Source organism: Stenella coeruleoalba (assembly GCF_951394435.1).
Source record: "Stenella coeruleoalba genome assembly, chromosome: 8".
NCBI lineage: Eukaryota > Metazoa > Chordata > Mammalia > Artiodactyla > Delphinidae > Stenella > Stenella coeruleoalba.
Window position 1 is genome coordinate 534245 of NC_137154.1, and position 20262 is coordinate 554506.

The 20262-nt window shown below is 65.4% G+C and overlaps 3 protein-coding genes across 5 annotated transcripts; 1 reads left to right on the forward strand and 2 right to left on the reverse strand.

The window, feature by feature from the left end:
• Positions 1 to 4: 4 nt before the first annotated feature.
• On the reverse strand, positions 5 to 5754 carry SLC25A22 (solute carrier family 25 member 22). Its single transcript, XM_079929227.1, has 10 exons — positions 5723 to 5754; positions 4560 to 4701; positions 4338 to 4463; positions 4065 to 4120; positions 3187 to 3277; positions 2354 to 2472; positions 2088 to 2262; positions 1851 to 2005; positions 1683 to 1758; positions 5 to 1604 (listed from the first exon to the last, which is right to left on the reverse strand). The coding sequence occupies exons 2-10, from the start codon at positions 4577 to 4579 to the stop codon at positions 1454 to 1456; spliced, it is 969 nt and encodes a 322-aa protein (XP_079785353.1). The 5' UTR covers positions 4580 to 4701; positions 5723 to 5754; the 3' UTR covers positions 5 to 1453.
• A 2665-nt stretch (positions 5755 to 8419) lies between these two features.
• PIDD1 (p53-induced death domain protein 1) lies at positions 8420 to 14092 on the reverse strand. 2 transcript variants are annotated; one of them, XM_079929497.1, is made up of 15 exons: positions 13816 to 14092; positions 13093 to 13472; positions 12243 to 12656; positions 11717 to 11926; positions 11577 to 11631; positions 11213 to 11414; positions 11010 to 11135; positions 10594 to 10773; positions 10368 to 10515; positions 10117 to 10252; positions 9885 to 10035; positions 9668 to 9791; positions 9280 to 9590; positions 8971 to 9170; positions 8420 to 8771 (listed from the first exon to the last, which is right to left on the reverse strand). In XM_079929497.1, exons 2-15 carry the CDS (start codon positions 13394 to 13396, stop codon positions 8513 to 8515), a joined length of 2820 nt encoding a protein of 939 aa, XP_079785623.1. In that variant the 5' UTR covers positions 13397 to 13472; positions 13816 to 14092; the 3' UTR covers positions 8420 to 8512. The 2 variants fall into 2 exon arrangements, with proteins under 2 accessions (XP_079785623.1, XP_079785622.1); XM_079929496.1 differs by having other exon boundaries at positions 9280 to 9393; positions 9472 to 9590; positions 9885 to 10252.
• A 2467-nt stretch (positions 14093 to 16559) lies between these two features.
• RPLP2 (ribosomal protein lateral stalk subunit P2) lies at positions 16560 to 18763 on the forward strand. Of its 2 annotated transcripts, none has more exons than XM_079929816.1 (5): positions 16560 to 16714; positions 16900 to 17023; positions 17529 to 17577; positions 18446 to 18544; positions 18652 to 18763. In XM_079929816.1, exons 2-5 carry the CDS (start codon positions 16901 to 16903, stop codon positions 18723 to 18725), a joined length of 345 nt encoding a protein of 114 aa, XP_079785942.1. In that variant the 5' UTR covers positions 16560 to 16714; position 16900; the 3' UTR covers positions 18726 to 18763. The 2 variants fall into 2 exon arrangements, with proteins under 2 accessions (XP_079785942.1, XP_079785941.1); XM_079929815.1 differs by having other exon boundaries at positions 16565 to 16714; positions 18649 to 18763.
• Positions 18764 to 20262: the final 1499 nt, after the last annotated feature.

Genomic DNA, 20262 nt, shown 5'->3' on the forward strand with positions numbered 1-20262 from the left:
GGCATCTACTTAGAATATTTATTTATCTTCTTACATGACAAGACACAAAAAGTTACAACTTCTTAAAACTCTTGAATTCGAAAGAAAAAATATATAATTCTGTAAGCAGCAGCAGCAGCAGCTTCCAAGGTACAGATGTGACGGGAGAGGGCAGCTCCCAGGAGCAACCGCAAACTGCGGGGCCCAGGCCTGAGCCCCAGGTAGTGTCACTGGGAGGGGCCTCCAGGGAGGGGGCCCAGGGGGTGGGGGAACACAGCACCGGCACGTCAGACCAATCACCAACACGATCACGTGGCTGGGGACAGGGCAGGGCAGGGTGAGCCTCTGCCTCCATTCACAATATCAGTGGGGGGGGGGGGACGCTGGGAGGGCGGAGCTTTACTAATTGTTGGGGGGGCCGTATGCAGAGGCCCAGAGAGCAGTGTGGGCACTGGGAAGACTGGAGGGGCAGCTCCTGGCACCCCTGCAAGAGGAGCACACGCTCCCAGGCTCCAGACTGGTCCTCGTGCCTGCCCTCCCCTAGGGCCAATCCTGCACCAGGGTGGTGGTCTCCGAAGAGGGGTCTACTGAAGGTGCAGCAGGAGCGGGCAGGCCGGAGAAATGAATTTCTGGACGGGGGCAGTGGGGAGTCTAGGGCACACACAGCACATGTGCGCGCGCGCACGCGCACGCGCCTGGCCATGTGGGGAAAGGCAGCAGTCTCCCCGGCAGCCCCATCCCTGAGGGGCCAGGCCAGCAAAGGGCTGCCACCAGCTACTCCCCACAACATTCGTACATGCGCCCCGACTTCACACGCTCTGGGTCCCCAGCCTGGGCTGGAGGCCGAGGGGCCTACCAGGAAGGAGGCTGGGTCCCACGGTGGGGGCGGGGAACCTGTCCTGGGAGTCAGAACGCAGGGTGACCCCCAGCCTAGGATTCCTGGCTCAATATGGGGGGCAGGAGAGCCCAATCCTCCCGCAAGGCTGGCCAAGGCGAGAACAGCAGCAGGGGAGGCTGGACGGACAGACGGAGGGATGGACAAAGCCACTTGTGCTCAGCAAGTTAATAAATAGGTTTGTGCAGGGTCCCCTCTGTGGACTAGGGGCCAAGCCTCGGGGACGGGAGCTGGTAGACTGGAAGGGAGGGTCCAGCTTGCCCAGCCCAGGCCTGGGGGCCCCCAGTCCAGAGACCAGCTCTGTCCCTGGGGGTGTTCGGGGGGGGGCCAAGGTGGGCAGGGCTGGCTCCAGGAATGTAAAGATTTCTGAGTTTTCTACATAAGACATTGATCCCAGCGGTCGTGCAGGCAGAACCCCACCAGGCCCACGTGTGCACACCGTGTGGACCCTGCACCCCTTCCTCTCCCCCCACCCCCACGTCCATGTGGGGAGAGACTCTCGCATCATCCGGGTGCGTTGCCTGGCTCTGGCCCCACTCTGGTCCCGCTCAGCTGGAGGGCGTGGGGTGGCTGCCGGGCTCAGGGCTGGACTCGCGGCAGCCCCAGCAGGGTCTCGGCGATGCCCAGGAAGTAGACCACCTGAGCAATGCCGAACAGCGGGGCGATGACCAGGGCGCGGCAGTAAGCACCCTTCAGGAAGGCTGTGGGGCCCTCGTTCCGCAAGATCTTCCTGTCGGGGGAGGGGGGTCAGAGCTGCAGGGCTGGGGCCGCCCTACCCCCGCCCCACACCCCCCGGGGGCTCACCCACCTGGCGCAGTCCAGGAACCCCGAGTAGGTGTCCTCGTTGACGCCGCGCTGGAGCGTCTGGAGCCGGGTCTTCACCACTGCAGGGAGCGTGCGGGTCAGTGTGGGCCCCTTACCGCCGACCCCACTCCTCAGCCCCGTCCCCAACCCGGGCCCAGGCCTGGGCACTGACCATCACAGGGGTTGACAGCCACGGCAGCCGCGCTCCCAGCCACGCAGCCGGCCAGGAAGGACACATAGAAAGGAGACTTCTCCCCAGATGCCGGTTGGCCCAGCTGGTTCAGGTTGGCAAAGAGGGGGAAGTAGACGATGGAGAAGGGGACATCCCTGCGGAAGGAGGGCGGTGGTGACTGGCTGGGAGGTGGGGGGCAGGTGGGCGGGCCGCCCCCAACCCTCCCTGCCCCCCTACCTGAGCAGCGTGGCCCCCAGTCCCTTGTAGAGGCCGGCGATGCCGCGGCTCCGCAGCAGGTCCCGGGTCAGCTGAGTGGCTGTGGGCCGGGGTGCAGCTGGAGGCTCCACGGGGGGCTGGGCACCCCCCCGGCCAGAAAGCTGGGCCTGGCCAGATAGGGTCTTCCTCTGGGCGGCTGGGGAGAAAGGGGCCGGCCTGCTGGTCTCCCTCTCGGCGCGACTCCTGGCTAGTTCCCCCGCCCAGCTGCCCTGCCGCCCCGCCCTCACCAATGCGGCCCGCGTCCTGGAGCTGGATCTTCAGCATCTCCATGGGGGTGGTCACGATCACCTGGCAGGTGCCGGCCCCGCAGCCCGCCAGCATCTCCTTGAACAGGGTCAGCTTCTGCCTGTAGCAAAGAGGGTGGGGCTGCAAGGAAGAGTCAGAGGCCCCGGGGGCCTCCCAGTGCGCCCAGGAGTGAGGGGGCATGGGAGGGGTGGAGGCGGAGGCAGCCCTGTGGGGTACAGACCTCCGCAGCCTCAGACACCCTCCAGGCTCTCCAGCAACAGGCGCTGAGCCCAATTGACAGATGGCTCCTGGCAGGGCCAGGGAAGGGCCAAGGGGCCGTTGTTGAGCAAAGAGAAATGCAGTGGGGGGGCGGTTCCAGTGCTCCAAGGGACTACTGGCCTTTCAGCCCCACCCTTGGGTGATGGGGAAAACCGGTCAGTGCCCCCCAGATCCCAACCTACAAGGGGCAGCAGGCAGTGGCTGGGGGCCAAGGACCCCTGGGGCCTGGGCACCACTGACTCAGCATCTGGGGACAGAGGAGGAGGAGGAGGAGGAGGAGGAGGAGGAGGAGGAGGGGGAGGAGGGGGAGGGGAGGGGAGGAGGGGGAGGGGAGGGGAAGGAGAAGGAGGGGGAGGAGAGGGAGGAGGGGGATGAGGGGGAGGGGGATGAGGGGGAGGAGGAGGAGGGGGAGGAGAGGGAGGGGAAGGAGGAGGAGGGGGCCCTGCAAGGTCGGGGTGAGGGGCCCCCAGGAGGACAGAGCCTTCGTCCTTTGTCTGGAAGCACAGACCCCTCCCCCTCACGACCCTGGCCCCCAGCAGCCGGCCGAGCCCCTCACCCGTCCTTGGAGAGCTGGTATCGGAAGAAGTCATTGGCTGCCAGCTTGATGGCCTTCTCGGGGGTGACGAGGGTCAGGTTCACGGCGGCTCCTGTGTGGTACACGGGGGAGCACAGACAGGTCAGTGGCCTGGCCTGGGGAGGCTCTCCACCAGCACTCGCCTCCCAGTTGACAAAGCCCGCCCCCCGTCACTCCTGGGCTGCGTCCTGCCCTCTCGCCCACATCTGTGCCTGGCAGGGGCGGGACCGGCGGGCCAGGCAGTGCCTTCTCCGGGCTTTCTGCTCAGCCTCCCCCGTAACCCTCCCAGTCCAGTGGGTGGCCTCCCTGAGGGACACCTCCCCTGGGCTACAGACGTGCTCGCGTTGGGGTTCTGGGTAAGGCCACGTCCGGCCTGGCGCGGGTCAGAGCTGGGGAGGCAGTGGCGAGCCCCTCTCAGCGGCGAGGACTCAGGGCTGCACAGCATCTGGGCAAATCCAGGCTTGGAGATTGTCTCCTAAGCTGCTTTGCAGTAACGACCCCATCCCTCCCAATCTCCTGGCACAGACAGGGTCCCACCCGTCCCGGGAGGCAGGGGAGGGGGCTGCGGCCACTGTGGTAGAGACAGTGTCCTGCCATGCTGTGCACTGGTAGTGAGTGGGGGACGGGGCTGAGAACTGCCGTGCCCCAGAGATCCCACCCCCCGTCCCCCCAGCACCCAGGGCCCGGCTGATGACCCCCGGTGCAAGTGCAGCAGCCCCCACGGGACAGGTCCACACCGTCACACCCGGCACAGGTACGCCGCCCTGCCCTGACTTCCCACCTGCCTCCCCGTCGCTACGGTAGGACCCCTCTGGGGCTGCGGGAGGGTGCTACCCAGGCCTGCCCCGTCCCAGCCTCACCGCGGTACATCCCGAAGTAGCCCTCTGAGCGGATGGTCTTGATGAGGCAGTCAGACCTACAGCCCGGGGGGGGGGGGGGGGGGGGGCAGCGAGCAGGGGATCAGTCTGGCATCCAGCAACGGCCCCAGCCCTGACCCAGGGAGGCGCTCCCCCAGCCTGCCCCCCTCAGTTTCCCCTTTGGTTTAACGGGATGGGGGGATACAGGCGCCGAGCGCAGAAGTCTGCCCCACACCCATGGCTCCACGCCTGCTACCCGCCCCCCCGCAGGCTCACATGCTGGTGTACAGGCGCTGGCCATTCTGCTGGTTCTGCAGCCTCGTCTTGGCCAGGTCGATGGGGAACACGCAGGTGACCCCGATCAGCCCAGCGATGCCGCCATTGATGAGCTTGGCTGGCAGACTGTGTGGGCGGAGGGAGTGTCAGGACGACCTCCTGGGCCATAGGTCGGCGGGGAGGGGAGGACAGGGGTGGGGTGAGGCTGGGTGGGGTTCTGACCTGATCTGCTTATCGGCCATTTAACTCGGGAGCACTCAGGTAGGAGCCGCAGAGGTGGATGCCAGACAGCGGAGGTGGTGCTGGAGGAGGGGGAGGGGCGGTCCTCTACTTCCAGGGGAGCTTGAAAACCAACACTTCTGTCCTAGAAGAAAGAGGGAACTGGGATCAGCGGGGGTGGGCAGAGCCACGGCTCAGAGGCACCCCAGAGGAGTAAGCCCCCCCAGCCTCCCTCCCAGGTCTCCTGAAGGGGCACCGAGCCCTCCCCCCAGCGCCCCCTCCCAGGTTGGGGCCCTCCGCACGTCCTGGGCGCGCAGTGTGGGCGAACCGTTGCCCCTTGGCCCCATCCCTGGGCCACCTGGCTTCCCCTCAAGGCGCCCCCACCGGCTGCGTGCTCCCAGCTGGCCTCGCTCGCTCGCTCACGTGCGCGGAGCCCTTTAAAGGGCCAGGCGCCGCTGGGGAGGCAGCAGCAGGGGACGGGGCCAACACGCCGGGCAGGGCGCCCCTAGACTGGGCTGTGACGGCCCCCATCCTTGAGCAGAGGCAGCGGGCACCTGCCCTCTTCAGGAGGGGGGGTGAGAGTGCCCCAGGGTCCACTCTAGGGCTCAGCTCACAGCTGCCCGGTAGATGCCCCCACTCCCGTGGCAACTCCACGCTGGACCCCCAGACCATCGCTCCCCTGGTGACCGGAGAAGCGCCAGCACAGCCACAGCCAGCCCTGTGCCCACCCTCCCAGGAACTTCACCCCCAGACTCACACCCAACACACCCACACACACGGAGGAACCCAGCGACCAGGACCTCTGGGAGGGGGATGGCTGACCTTCCGAGGCTCCCTGGGGCCAGTCCCCCAGCTACTCCAGGGGTGCAGAGACAAGAGGCCCCTCTCTCTAGGGGCAGGGTTGGGGAGCCAGAGCCAGCCTCGGGGGCCTCCTATGCAGGGGCACAGCCATAAAAACTGGGCTGTGGGGTCCTCCCCCCCACTGTGGCCCCCTCAGAGGCCAGCTGTCACAGGCTCCCACCCGAAGCGCTGCCACCCAGGGTCACACGGCTGGCTCACACCTGTCGCCCCCCCGAGAACTGGTGACCTTCACCTCAGCTTTCCTGGGCCGGGATGTCCCCTGCCTCCTCATCAGCCCCTCCGCCCCCCGCCGCGGTCCCGCTCACCCCAAGGTGCACCGGCCCGGCTCCTCCTCCGCGACTACAGCCCGCGGGCGGGCGGAGGAGATCCAGTGGCCGAGGGCGGTGCCGGCTGCGGGGATTGGCTGTGGGGCGGGGCGGGGCGGGGCGGGCCTGAGGGGGGTGGTGACTTTCTCTTTCACTTTGGGCGGGATGAGGCTCCCTGCCCCTGTGGGAGAAGGGACCAGAAGGGGGTGTGACAGCTTCTGGGAGGCTGGGACTGGCCTCGAAGCCCCCGCCAGCCCGTGGGGCAGTGGGTCAGACTCGGGCTGACCCAGCCAAGCCACGCAACCGGTTCCCAGGGACCCCAGCCCCCGACCACCGTGCCCCCAGCTGCCCTATGGGTTTCAGTCTGCAGTCTGCAGGCTGGATCTGCCTAGGGCCCCGGGACCCCACAGATAGGGCTCTCTCTGTGCCCAGGCATGGGGGATCTGATGCCATGGGGTGGAGATGGGTCTGTGTCCACTCGTGCCTGTGGGACTTGTGGGTCTTTTGGGGGAAGGTGAACTTCAGGGAAAACTCACGCTGGAGCAGAGAAAGACATGCCTGTCTGCTGGAAAGGCCAGGGAGGGGGTGGCTGGGCCTCAGAGCCTACTGGTTGCCACCCATGGGCCTGTTCACCTGGCAGGTCCAGAGGGCATGGGAACCAGCACTCCCAGAGCCCTCTGCCCAGCCAAGCTGCACCCCCCCACACTCGCCCAGGGCCTCAGTGCCAGGACCTGCTTCTCCGTGCCCCAGCCTGCAGAGAGGAGTCTGACCTCTGCACTTCAACCTGACCCTCTCTTCCCACCCCCACCCTCCCCCACCCTCCAGGTGTAGACTGGCCACAGCCGTCTCTCTCCGCTGTCCCAGACCCTTGGGGGCAAGGTCCACATCCTGCCCTATGGGGACTGAGTGAGCCCTGCCTCCCGTCTGGGGTAAGGGACATCTGGGTGATGGGGGCCCCGGAAGTCAGACAGACTATCCAAGGTGGGGAGGCGAGCAGCTGTGCCAGGAAGACAGGCAGCCCTGGGGTCCCACATCACACTCTGCCGGCTGGAATGGGGAAGACGGTTGCAGAACTGAGAACAGTGGGGGCAGTGGGCTCTGCCGGGAGACGACTGGCAAGGGGTCCTCCGGACCCTGAATGCTCCTTTTTCTGTCCTCACTGAGTGTTCTCACACCCTGCTCATGAGACAGCTTGGAGGGCCCTCCCCTTGCGCCCCCATGTTGCCATAGAAACCTGGCAGCCCCAGCCAGGACTGAGGCCCCAGGGCTGTCAGCCCTCCCTGTACCCCCTCCGGTTCCCCGCAGCCTGGTAAACTGGGATTGCAGGCAAGGCTGTGGACACCGCAGCTCACAGGGACCACCCACAGGACGATGCTGCTGCTTCCAGGCCCTCCAGAGGTAAAATCTCCCACAAATGAAGCCGCTGAGCTCCCCCACCCCCCAAAAAGGCAATGGGGGTGAGGCTCAGAGTCTGCGACTGGCCATTTGCTCCCCATTCAATCTTCCCCAGCGCCTTCCCCCCCGGGGAGGTGCTTTCTGTCCAGCCGTCTGGAGGGGCGCCAAGCCGGTGACAAAGGCGGCGCGGGGTGGGAGTTCAGGGCTCCGCTTGGAGGCTGGCTCAACTCCCCGTCTCGCTGGAGGGGGTCCGGACGGGGCCCGGACCGCCACGCTGTCCCCCTCCAGGCGATGGCGACTCCAGCCAAGCACGTGTCCCCATACGTCCAGCAGGGCCCCACGTGTGTCCCCCCTACGGCCAGGCTTCTGTTCCTTGGCCACCGGCCCCCGTCTCCTACCCCGCGGGGACACGTGTGCGCGGGGAGCGCGCCCGGCACCGCCCGGGGCCGAGCACGGCCTCCCACACTCCAGCGGCAGCGGGTCGCAGCATCCGCCGGCGCGGGCCCCGCAGGAGCCGCCTCGTCCGGGCAGATGTCACCTCCCACAGCCGTCGTGGTGCCCCTCGCCCCCGCAGCCGGGCTACACTCGGGTGGGCGCCGCGGATGGGAGCCGCCCCGCGGGCACTCACCGCGCGCTCTGCCGCCGCCGCCGCCGCTCTCGCCTCCCCGCCGCGCCGCGCGCCCGGCTTCACCTAAGCGCGGGGGCGCGTCCGCTCGGCGCCGCGCGCGCTCCGCCCCCGGTCCTCGGCCCGCTCGCGGCCTCCGGCTCCCTCTCCTGGCCGCCGCGGCCACTGCGCCCGGCGGGCCACAGCCCAGCGCCAAGCCCTCACCCTAGGTCCCCAAGGGTTTTCCCTGCGTGTCCGGCCTCGCGCCCGTGCATGGGCCAGTGACCAGGGACTACTCCCGTCGGGCCAGCGGATGGCGAGGTGCGCTGGGACGAGGTGTCCCAGGGGAGGAGCGGTGCTGGGAGGGGACTGAACTGGCCAAGCCCCCGCCCCTCACCGCCACCAAAGGGCAGATGTGCAATCCCGCACAGGGTGACTTTGTATCCATCGGGGCTGCGGCCCTTACTTTGTAGCTGGGGCCCCCTGTCTCCCAGAGATCAGGACCAAGAGGAGGCGCTGCGCCGGAGACAGGCAGGAGCGAGGGCTGTGGGGAAGCCTGTGCACAGGCCCCCTCACAGCAGGGGCCAGGCCTCTGATCTGGCCTCCCCGTGCCTTCCACCTGTCTCTCCACCCAGCAAATAAACTGAGCTCTGAGACAGCAGCCAGGATGGTGCACGTTTGTTACACAAGGAGGAGAGGGTCACTGGCCCCATACCCAGGGCAAGTTTGAAAGTGGGAGCATCTAACCATTGGCCAGAGGATGTCAGGGACCAGCCCAAAGTCGGTAGGTTCTAGGTCTGGGCAGGCTCGGGGGATCGTGATGCTGAAGAGCCAGGTGGGCCGAGGTCCCCGGGGGCCAGGCTTGTGCGCTGGATGCCCTCCTGGTACTTGCGGCGGCCAAGCTCCAAGACAGCTCGCACCTCTTCGGCCACGTCCCGCCGGTCACTCTGCTCCAGGGCCTCCACGAGGAGCCCCACAGCGCCTGGCTGCCCGGCCTGGCGCTCAGCCCAGGAGAAGAGCATATGGCGGATCTGCCCATCCAGGTCGTCCCTGGGGGGACAGGGAACGGTGAGGGAGGGGCCCGGCCCAGGACCACCCTCCCAAGATGGGTTCCTTCCTCCCTGGGCCAGGGGCGGCCAGACCCTCCCTTTCCTGACTGTTTGCCCTGCCCCCACCTCCCCTGGACAGAACTTCAGCCAGCCTCCAGTAGGCAGGCCAGCAGCGGGAAGGGAGGCGCAAAAGAACGCACCGGAACTCATGCCGGATGCGCTGCAGCTCACGGTACGGCAAACCCAGGTGCAGGGCCACGGCTGGCCAGTCAGGGCCCAGGCGCCCGGCCACATTTAGCAGGTTGCTCTGTGTCAGGAACCCAGTCTCGGCGTCGCCCAGGTTCAGAGGTGCCAGGGAGAGGCCAGCCCCCTGCCCTGGGCCCTTGGATCCCCGCAGTCTCTGTGGGGAGGACGCAGTGGCAGTGAGCCCCGGCCCCGCCCCCGGCTCCAGCCCATACCCCTGGCCGCCCCCTTCCCCCTTCACACACGCTCCCCCCGCCAGGCCGCACCGGCAGCTTGAGGGGCAGAGTGGCCATCCACGGGGCGTCTGCACCCCTCTTCTGCCGAGCAGCCTCCGCCTCCTCAGGCACCTCCTCTGGCACCTCTCCTCGGTAGAAGGACACCTGTGGGTGGGATGAGGTGGGCTTCAGTGCTCTGGCCTCGGCCCAGGCAGCCCGGGGGGCCCTACCCCGTTGGCCCACCTGGCCCCTCACGGCCTGAGCCCGCCGGTCCAGCGTTGTGGTCACGAACACCTCCTTCAGGTTCTTCAGGTGTGAGTAGAAGACGAAGCACACCCTGCCCTCCACACAGTCTGGACGGTCTGGGGGCAGGGGGTGGGCTCAGCAGGGACTGTGGGGGCAGACCCCAGGGTCCCTTCTCTGGGGGCAGGGGGCCTACCGGCATCCACGTTGATGCCCCTCTCGAAGGCAGCGAAGAATTTCTCACCCTCAAACATCTCCACGGTGTCTGAGGGCTCCGGGCCACGGTAGCGCTCCAGCAGCCGCCGCAGGGTGCTGTCCACCTGCAGGGGCGACCCACTGGCTGGGAGCCCAGTGCCCTGACCTGGCCCCCTGGCCCCCACCCCGCCCTCCCAGCCCTCTGCCCCCGCCCCCACCTTGTTGCGGGGCAGGCACTGCAGCAGGACCTGCTCGGGGTCCCGGCGCCTCTGCAGCGCGATGAGGCTCACGCGGTGCAGCCGCAGCCGCTCCCAGGCCTTCCGCGCCAGGCCCCCCACGCAGGTCTTGGTGGTGTACCAGAGCCAGTACCTGGGAAGGCTGGGGGTGAGCGGAGTGCACAGGCCGGGGCAGGGGTGGGGGGCCAAAGAGGCGGAGGGAGGGGGCACTGACCAGGAGAAGTGCGTGACCTGGAAGCGAGCATACAGGTGGGTGAGCTCCAGTGCCACCTGCGCTGTGATGTCGTCCCAGGTGGCCGCGGGTGGGGCCCGGTACAGCAGGTGCAGGTGCGAGCGGTCCAGACTCAGGCCTGTGGGTGGCAGGGGGCCACAGGCTGAGGCCTCCCTGCCCGGGGCCCCCCTTCTGAGCACTGTTCCCCCCACCCCGTGGCTACAAGTCCAGGAGGCCACACAGCCGCCTCTCACCTGTGACGCCGGGGGGCAGAGGCAGTTGCACGGTGACTGGCCGAAGGAAGCTTGGGGGGCCGCTCTGGGAGAGGTAGAGCAGGGGGCTGGCGGCCGCCTCAGGCTCTCCCAGCAGGGCCGGCAGTTCTCTGCTGCCCACGCGCACCACCTGGAGCAGAGGGCACCCGAGCGATCACCTCTGTGCCCAGGCACCACCCGCCACCCGTGGCAGCTGCCCTGCCCGTACCTGCATGCGGGCATGACGGGGCTCCTCAGTGGCCCCAGGGGGGAATGTGACCTTGACCCCAGGATGTCCTGAGGAGCACAGCAATGTCCCCTCTGGTGGCACCAGGCAGGCGTCAGACACAGGGCGCGAAACCACGAGGAACCAGGAGAAGTGAGGCACCTGGCAGCGAGCCCAGAGCCGCTGGGCGTGTGGAGGGCAGAGGGACAGGGTCAGGGGCCTCGCCGGGCATGGGGGGGGCAGAGGGACAGGGTCAGGGGCCTCGCCGGGCATGGGCGGGGCAGAGGGACAGGGTCAGGGGCCTCGCCGGGCATGGGGGGGGCAGAGGGACAGGGTCGGGGCTCTGCCGGGCATGGGGGGGGGACAGTTAGGCAAGGGCAGAGATGCTCCCTTCCCAGATGGGCCTGGACAGCCCTCACCTTGGGCGCCTCTTCCTCCAGGTGGGTCTCCAGGTCACTCCAGCTATTGTCACTCAGGGTCCTGACCACCACCTCACGGCAACGCCGGGCCCGGGGGGGCACAAAGAGCAGCCACAGGCCCACGTCCTGCCAGGCAAGGGTGCTGTGAGTGCCAGGGCCACGGCGGGGCCCTCCTCACCTGCCCCGACCCGCCCTGGCCGCACCTTCTGGAAGGCCACCCCGTGGGGCTGCAGCTCCAGGACACCACTGAGCAGAGAGTCGTGGGGACCCAGAGGGACGAGGCGGGGCTCTGGCAGCCACAGTCGATAGCGGATGGTAACAGGGGTAGCAGTGGCTCCCACAGGGAACTGCAGGCGGACACCGCAGGCCAGGGTCACAGAGCAGCCTAGGGGGGTCACGGCGAAGCTGAGCGAGACAGGGTGGACATCGGGTCAGACGCAGCAGGGTCCCACATGTCTGAGTCTGGCGCCCTGGGCAACTCTAGGAGACCCCCACGGCACGGGCAGGTGGACAGGGTGACAGGGTGGACAGACGCTTTTGCAGCCCGGCCCCTCCTCCACACCGTACCTGTCCAGATCTGAAGTCAGCAACAGTCTGGGCATTTCTGGAACCACGGGTGTCCCTGTGGAAGGACAGATGGGCTGTTAGGATGGTGATGACACCTGCGTCCTGTCTGTGGTCTGCCCCGTCCCCACCAGTGAGCCTACCTGGAGGACTGTGGGGGCCGGGGCTAGGCCCACCCAGGGGGTTTCCTTGCAGGCGCACGAAGGGGGCATTCAGTAGCTCGGGGGGCACGTCCCGGAGCTGGTTGTCCCTCAGGTCGAGCCGGGCGAGCAGCGGGAGACGGGCCAGGCCGGCAGGTACCGAAGCCAGAAGGTTGCTGTGCAGAACGAGGAGCCGTAGGGACCGCAGGCCCGCTGCAGGGGCGCCAGCTTAGGGCCCGCGGAGGCCGCACAGGGCCACCCCAGCCCTGCAGCGCCAGGCCAGGCCGCCCGCGCTTTCAGTCTCCGCCCTTTGGCTGGACGAGAGAGCTCGGGCCGGCCTGCACAGGGAGCCTCAGCAGCCAGGGAAGTGGGGGGCAAGCAAGGGCCGCGAGGGGGGCGAAGGCTCGAGGTGGCAGCCTGTGCGCGCGAGGCCCTGCGCAGGAGAGAGCGCTGTGGGGCAGGGCAGGCTGGGCAGTGGCCGACGGGCCATCAGGCCCATCAGGCCCAGGGAGCCAAGGCTGCGACTCACCAAGGGAGGCAGGGAGGCCCTGCAGCCGGTTGGAGGCGAGGTTGAGCTCGGCCAGGCTGCTCAGGCCTCCGATCTCAGGGGGCAGAGCATCCAGAAGGTTCTCGGAGAGATCGAGGCGCTGCAGGCTGGACAAGGACCCCAGTGCTGCGGGCAGCGTTTGCAGGCGGTTGTGGGTGGCAGCGAGGAAGGTGAGGGCAGCGAGGGCCCCCAGGGCCTCAGGCAGCTCTGAGAGGCAGTTATGAGACAGCAGGAGGGCATCCAGGCCACACAACTGCGGGACACAGGCTGGCAATGTCTCCAGGCTGTTGAAGCTCAGGTCCAGGTGGGCCAAGTGGGCTAGGCCACTCAGGCTGGCGGGCAGCGTGGCGAGGGAGCCCCGGAGGCAGGCACCCAGAGCATCCCGATGTTGCCCACCTGGGTGGGGGAAAGGCAGACATGGCTCTCAGAGCCAGAGTCCCAGGTCCCAGCTCAGCCCTGCCAGCCAGGGAAATAGGTGCATGGAAACACAGACCTCCACCCCAACCCCGCTTAGACAGCGAGAGATGGACACAGATACTGGAGAGTCACCAGCAAATGAAGGGAGCAGCGACAGACAACGCAGGCTCGTCTCGGCTGACAGTCTCCACCCGTGACCCACCCCAGGAGAAATACCCACACTGGGGTCTGCTGGAGACCCCACTGGCAGCTGCCAGGTCCAGGAGCCCAGGCTCAGCCAGCTTCCTCTCGGGGTAAAAGGGGTCGGGTAGCGCTGTGCAGAGAACAGCGATGAGGCTGGGACCGGGGTCTGCCTTTCAGGACCAAGAAGCAGAGGCAGGAGCCAGCGATGAGGCTGGGACCAGGTGGTGCTCACCTTTGAGGACCAGGGAGCGGAGGCGTGGCAGGCTCCAGGGCAGACGGGCCAGGGTGGCCTGCAGCAGCTGAGGGTCCTCGTGGGCACTCAGCTGCAGGAACTCCACCTCCAGCACCTGACGGACCTGCTGGGCACACAGGTGCAGCAGCCGGTGGCAGCCCCTGGGGTATAGGTCCAGGCTCAGCCGGCTCCCAACCAGCAGAGGGGGCGCCCCCAGCCTTGCATCCACAGCATCTGTAGCATCTCCTGCAGCATCTTCCACAGCCGCTGTCTCGGGCTCCAGCCCCGCCGCCTCTGCAGCCATCGCCCACCGGCTGTCCTCGGGGGCCAGACATGTCCCAGCTCGCCAGGCAGGCCTGCTCAGGCAGGGCCCAGGGAGGCTGCAGAGTCAGGGGGAGGAGCGGGTAGGAGGGGGCTGGGCGTCCTCTAGCCAGAGGAAGGGGGACTCTGGCTGGGGAGGGCTCTTGAGCCAGGCCAGCTGGTCCAGAGCCCAAAGCCTAGGCTGCTGGACAGATAATCGCTGAAATGGGGCCGGGGAATAGGACTCCCCAAGGCTGGGAAGGCAGCAGGCAGGGAGACCTCTGTGTGCAGAGGGGCCTGGGGACATGCTTGAGGGAGAGGGGAAAAGTGAGGCTTCACGTCCCAAATCTGGAAATTTGACAAGGGACTCCTAGAGGTGTCAGGTCCTATTCCACCCCCCACCCCCTCTGGGTCCAGCCCCACCTCCAACCTTCACATTCCTCGGCTTTGACCAGAGGTCCTGGCTCTCATCTACCACGTGGGGCCAGTGTTCCAGGCAAGGGCGGGGTGATCGTGCCCGCGTATGTCAGAGCAGTGAGTGTGAGGGGGTTCCTAAGGACCGGACCCCACTTCCTGGCGCCTGGAGGTGGGCTCCCCGCCACTTCCAGCTCGCACCTCGGTCCGCGGAGGAGGTCGGTGCACCGCGCAGTCGCGGCCCCCACCGCTCGGGTAGGGTCCCGGGCGGGAGAGCGCGCCCTCCCCGAGCCGCCCTCCCCACGGCGCGCCCGCGGCCCGCGCGTCACCTGCTCCCGGCGGCGCGTTTCCGGGTCCCGCCGCATCGGAAGCTCGCCTCATGTCCGGCGAGGGTCGGCAGGCCGGGATCTCAGTGTCCCTCCCGCCCCGCCCGCCCGCCCTCCGCCGGTCGCCGCCCTGCTGCACTCAGCTTCCTGTAGGCCTGTGTGCCTCTGCCGTCCAGCCTTCCGTGGGAGGGCCCGCGTTGCGCGCCACCAAACCCAACCTTTGAGGTTCTCTCGGGCCCTGGGCCCGCTCAGCTCTAGGGCTGTGCATTCCCGGCCCCATGCTGAAATGAGCTAGTGCGATCTCTGGCTGCAGGGGGTATCGGGTGCTGATCGAAGCTGCTGCCCCACCCACCTCCTGCCAGAGGACAGCTCTGAGAATGGCCCCAGCCAGCCCCAAAGGCCTCCTCTCAAGCCCTGCAGAGCCTGGGCCCCAGCTGCAATGGCCCTCCTTTTAGGGTGATCACTGTGGGGCACATGCCCCCAGCAGTGGACTTCCTCACATGCTGCCTCCTATCTTTCCGCATCTCACAAGGAAGGAAAAGGCGGCTCCGAGAGATCAGATGTTGCCCAAGGCCACTAGCTGGTGAGTGCCAAAGCCAAGGATCTCAAACCAGGTCTGTCTGACTCTCAAGAGAACCTTCCCCACTCCCGCTTCCTCACCCCGCACAGTCGATGCCTATAAACGGACACATGAACGCATCTGCTTCTGCCTGTTCTGCCCCAAATGATACCGTGTGCACCCTCTTTCCTCCACCCTCGCCAGCTACCGCCATCCCTCCTACCCGGATGGGCAGTTCCCACCAGGCCTCCATTCTCCCCAGTTCCTATCCCCCCTTCAGTTTCCACATAGCTGCCAGAAGAATTTAAAACAAACAAACAAAAAACCAATCACAGGAACATTATTCAGTCTTAAAAAGAAATGAAATCCTGACACATGCTATAATGTGGATGAACCTTGAGAGCATTACTCTAAAGAAACAAGCCAGACACAAAAGGACAAATGCTGTATGACTCCACTTCTGTAAAGTCTCTAGAGCAGTCAAATACATAGAAACGGAATGTAAAATGGTGGGGGCCAGGGGCTGGGGGAGGGGAATGGGTATGGAGTTCAGTTTGGAGTGTATGGAGTTCAGTTTGAGAAGTTCTGGAGCTAAATGGGGGTGATGATTGCACAACAATGTCAATGCACCTAGTGCCCCTAAATTGCATGGTTAAAATGGTAAGTTTTACGTTATGTATTATTTTACCATTTAAAAATTTAAATAAAAACAATCACAACACTTTCTTGTGTGATTGCAGTAAAGTCCCATCCTTCCCAAACGGTTTCCCCACTTTACCGCAGCTGTGTGACCCCGAGCAAGAAAACCTTTCTATGTCTGACTTCATCTATACGATAAGGGTACCGTGTGGCTTGCGTTAACAAACCAGTGCTTGGCGCTAACACGCGGGTTCACCTGCTGTCAGGGCCCTCATGGGCTGGCTGCTGCCTCTGAACCCATCTCCGGCCACCTTAGTTGGGCCTTTGCATCTGACCCCTGGGGGCTGATGCTCGCCCCACATCTTCGCAGGGCCGGCTCCTTCTCATCCTTCAGCCCCGTGACAGTGTCAGCCTGGGACTGCCTCGTTTATTTACTTTGCGTGTCCGCGCACTAGAACCTGAGTTCTGCGGAGGCAGAACCGGGCCTGTTCCCTCTCAGGACTGACGCCAGCCTGCAGCAGGGTTCCTGACACGGAGAGTGAATGAGTGACGTGTGCTACGTGTGCTACGTCCGTGTGGACCCTGAGATCTGTCCCGAGCCGACAAGGCCAGGGCAGGGGGTGGGGGGGGAGTCACGCGGGCTTCGGCACTCCTGGCTCCGCTCCTCCGGGCGGCGGTGACAGGGCCTCCCAGCTTCGGCCGGAGCTCCCACCAAGGCGCTGGGGGGAAGCAGCGGCTCGGTTCGGCGGTGTGAGCGCGCGGAGCAGCTCGCCCACCCCACTGGGCGGGCCGCACAGCGAACTCCTGTTCCCGCGTCTGGGAACCACCTGAGACCCGGAAGGGCAGCGGGCTGGACCAGTGCAATAGCGCCCGGGCCACGTGTGGCCCGCGCAGGCAGCAGCGTAACCGCGCTTCCGGTAGCCATGCACCATGGGACTCGTAGTTTGCCGGCCGCGTCAGCCTCTCCCGCAGAGATGCGTCCTGGGCGTGAAGGCTGCGCTGCATGGTGGGAGCTGTAGGCGCCGCGTGGCATCCTGGGAGCCCTAAAGGGAAAAAAGCTGCACTTCGGACTCGCGTCTTGCTCTGCCCCGCTTCCCCCAGGGATCTCGAGGGGCACTCACCCCACTGCGTACAAGAAGGCGGCCCGGAACTGCCTTTCGCCTTTGCGGTGGTGGGTGCGGGACAAGACGGGATAATGGCGTCACCTGCGTCCTCCTGGGCTACGCACCGTCTGACATCACTAGGAGGCGCCCTCAAGGGGCGCTGCGCGCAGGTTCCGGAGGCTTCTGGGTAGCGAATTATCCCCGCCCCCCGCACCGGCGCCTTCCTTTCCGTGCCTAACGCCGCCGAAGTCGCACGCGCGAGGCTTCTCCGCCGCCGCCAAGTTAGTGGGGCGGGCAGGCCGGGGCGCGGGCCGGGCCGGGAGTGCCGCGGAGGGAGGGCGGGCGGGGCAGGGCGCGAGCTGAGCCTCTGCGGGGTCCCCGGACCGAGCCACGCGCGGCCGCGCACGGGCCGGGGTGGGGGCGGGAGGCCTCCCCGTAACGCCGCCGCCCTCTCCTCGCGCCGCAGGATGCGCTACGTTGCCTCCTACCTGCTGGCCGCTCTCGGGGGCAATTCCTCCCCCAACGCCAAGGACATCAAGAAGATCCTGGACAGCGTGGGCATCGAGGCAGACGACGACCGGCTCAACAAGGTAGCCGCCTCGCTGGGGCCCGAAGCCCCCGGTCTGCTCTGTACTCCGTACAGGGGGACCCCTCCCTTACCCGACCCGGCGTTTCCCTTTGGGAAAGTGTAGGTTCCTGCTGATTTCTGCCAGCCCATATGGTTTTGGGGTTGCCTTGATGTATTGGTACAGCCCCAAAGAAGAAAAAGTGGGGGTGAAGCCGAACCTCAGCGTGGCTCAGTAGAAACACAAGTCACGTGTAATTGAAGGTTTCTTAGTAATTTTTTTTTTTTAATGAAAGCGGTGACGTTTATCTTGATCTTGTTTTTTTTACCGAACTTGGTGAAAGTTACTTTGACACGTGTTGAGTGTAAAGTGAGAATATTTTGCATCCTTTCTCAGCAGTAAGTTTTGGTGTTAGTTTTTACATGCAGGGCGTCTCAGTTCACCTGTCCTGCGTCGGTCGTGACGGCTGTGCTGGGTCCAGGGGTGTGATGGTAGGCCTCTCGTAAACTAGGCCACTCCTCTCTTTTAGGTCATCAGTGAGCTGAACGGAAAGAACATCGAGGACGTCATTGCCCAGGGTGAGGTTCTGTCCTGGACTTTCGTTTTCACGGTCCATTCTAATTCCTGCCGGTCAGCCTGTGACCTGCCAGGTTTCGCTTGTGGACCAGAGCACCCTAGAAGCCTTACCCAGAGGAGTGAGCGGGGTTTCAGTGGGCTCAAGCCGTGGGCGCTTCTAGACAGCTCCGGGACAGGGCGCCCGTGCTCTCACTGGGCTTTTGTAAACAAGTCTCTCCACCCCTTCTTGGGGTGCTAGGGCTGATCACAGGCCCCTGCCCTGTGGTATCAGACTGAAGTATGTGGGATTTGTCTGGAAGTTGAGCTCTTGGGGAGCTGTTTCTGTCCTTGGGTCCGTGACGGGGTAAAGCCAGTTCAGCAGACAGTCTGGTCTGTGAGCTCGCTGCTGGACACTGGGGCAGCGGACTTTACCTGCTTGATTGTAAACATGTTTGTCTAGCTTACCTCCAGGGTAGGGCGCTGTGGTCTTGTAGCCCTGCTGGAGGGACTCCTAGAAGCCAATTTCTGGCAGTGGCAACAGACTCCTGTGTCGGAGAACAGGAACCTATGACGTGGACCCTGATACATTGGGCTAAGTGTCTGGTTACGTTTTTTTTTTTTTTTTTTTTGCGGTACGCGGGCCTCTCACTGTTGTGGCCTCTCCCGTTGCGGAGCACAGGCTCCGGACGCGCAGGCTCAGTGGCCATGGCTCACGGGCCCAGCCGCTCCGCGGCATGTGGGATCTTCCCGGACCAGGGCACGAACCCGCGTCCCCTGCATTGGCAGGCGGACTCTCAGCCACTGCGCCACCAGGGAAGCCCTCGTTACTCTTGAGTAACGTTGAGGCCGGGCTCCTGCTGTGGTCTCACCTCTCCCTTCTGATTGCTGTAGGTATTGGCAAGCTGGCCAGCGTGCCAGCTGGCGGGGCTGTGGCCGTCTCTGCTGCCCCAGGAGCTGCAGCTCCTGCTGTGGGTTCTGCCCCAGCCGCAGGTAAGTGGAGGCTCAGGCAGCTGTCTCTGTAGACACACTGGGGTCTTTGCTGGGAGTGTGGCCTGCACCGTGGGCATTTCTCACCACGCTCTTTCTCCCCGCAGCAGAGGAGAAGAAGGAGGAGAAAAAGGAGGAGTCAGAAGAGTCAGATGACGACATGGGGTTCGGCTTGTTTGACTAGAGCCCACACCCGTGCAAATAAAAACCTGTTGGCGTGTCTCTTGAGTTGCCTGTGAGCCCTTCATCAGAGCGTGGTGTCCGCATCCTAGTCTCATCCCGGGACGAACCAGGGCCCTTGCGCGATGAGGCAGAGCCGGTTGCCTGAAGAGCCAGGAGCGGAGTGCCTGGACGGGGGCTACTTTCTATGGGTCTTGAGTGTGGCCAAGCCTTGAGTTCCCTTCTTGGGCATGGTCCTGGCTCCTGTGGACTGCCAGGGCCTTCCTAGGAAATGAGGCCTTCAGGGGGACACCCACGAACACTTGAAAAGCAGGGGTGGGTGGTCTCTGCTCTGCGAAGTGGGTCAGGCCAGTTGAGGTCAGCAGCTCCCGCAAGGCTGGGAGAGCCTCAGTTACACACAGGAGATGTGCTGGTGGGTGTGTGGTCCCCAGATGGCAGTGTGGAGGTCAGTGCCCCGGCTCCACCTCTCCCTTGAGCAGCTTGGACTTACCTCCTCTGAGCCTGTGTCCCCAGCTGTCTGGTGGGCCAGTACCTTGGCTGGGTAGATTCAGAAGTGGTGTGGGCAGCAGTGTTGGGCTGCGTGCTTGCTTGTCGGGCCTGCCCGTGCTCTTTCTGCCAGGCTCTGGCCTAGAATGTGGGGCATAGAGGAGAGGCCCTCCCACTGCCCACCCAAGCACCATCCTGGCCCTGCAGTGCAGCTATTGGCAGCCGCCCACCAGTGCCAGGCCACCCAGTAGATTCTCAGCTTTGCTTTCTGAAGGCTGTGGTGTGGTGGGCACCTGCCATGTGCCCACCACATGGTAGGCCGGTGTGAAGGACTTGCTTCTATGGGCTTGTAGTTCTGGAGGAGAGTAATGAGTGTGGCACGAGACAGCAGGGCTGGGTGCGTGGGGGGCCCTCCCTCAGGAAGAGGCCCCAGGGCAGGGGTGTTCGTGGGTGGAGGTAGAGGGCTGAGGGCCTTTTTGCTACCCAGAGGAGTGGGGATTAGAAGAGGGCCTCGGGGGAGGGGGTGTGGGACATGGGGCTAAGGGGGAATGAGGAGTCCTAGCAGTGTGGGCTGCAAGGGGAAAGTATGAGTGGGATGAGAGGTGGGGCTGTGGATACCCAGAGACACAGGTGGCAAGGGGCCGTGGTCCAAGGTTAGGGTAGAGACCGCCCACCAGAGGAGTGACGCAGGGTCCAGGGGCAGAGCTCGCAATCCCAGCCTTGGAGGCTGAGGAGAAGGGCCCTCCCTATGTGGGCCAGAGGACACCGTGGGAGTGGGGGCATGACACCTCCCTGGCAGTCAGCAGATACCAGGGCTTCTCCTCTGTGCAGACGGGGAGGGGGGCAGGTCCACTCCCACCCCCAGCCAGGATTCTAGGAAGAGCCACCCAGTTCCTGGCTGCAGAGCTCCAGGGGCCTGGTGGGAGGGAGGGATATGTACCCAAAACAAGTCAGCTAGGGTGTGGAAATGGGAGCAGAGGTCTCCCGGCACGGGGGTAGTGCCGCCCTCCAAGCCCCACAGCCCCTTGGAAACGGGGAGGGCACGGGCTCTGGCC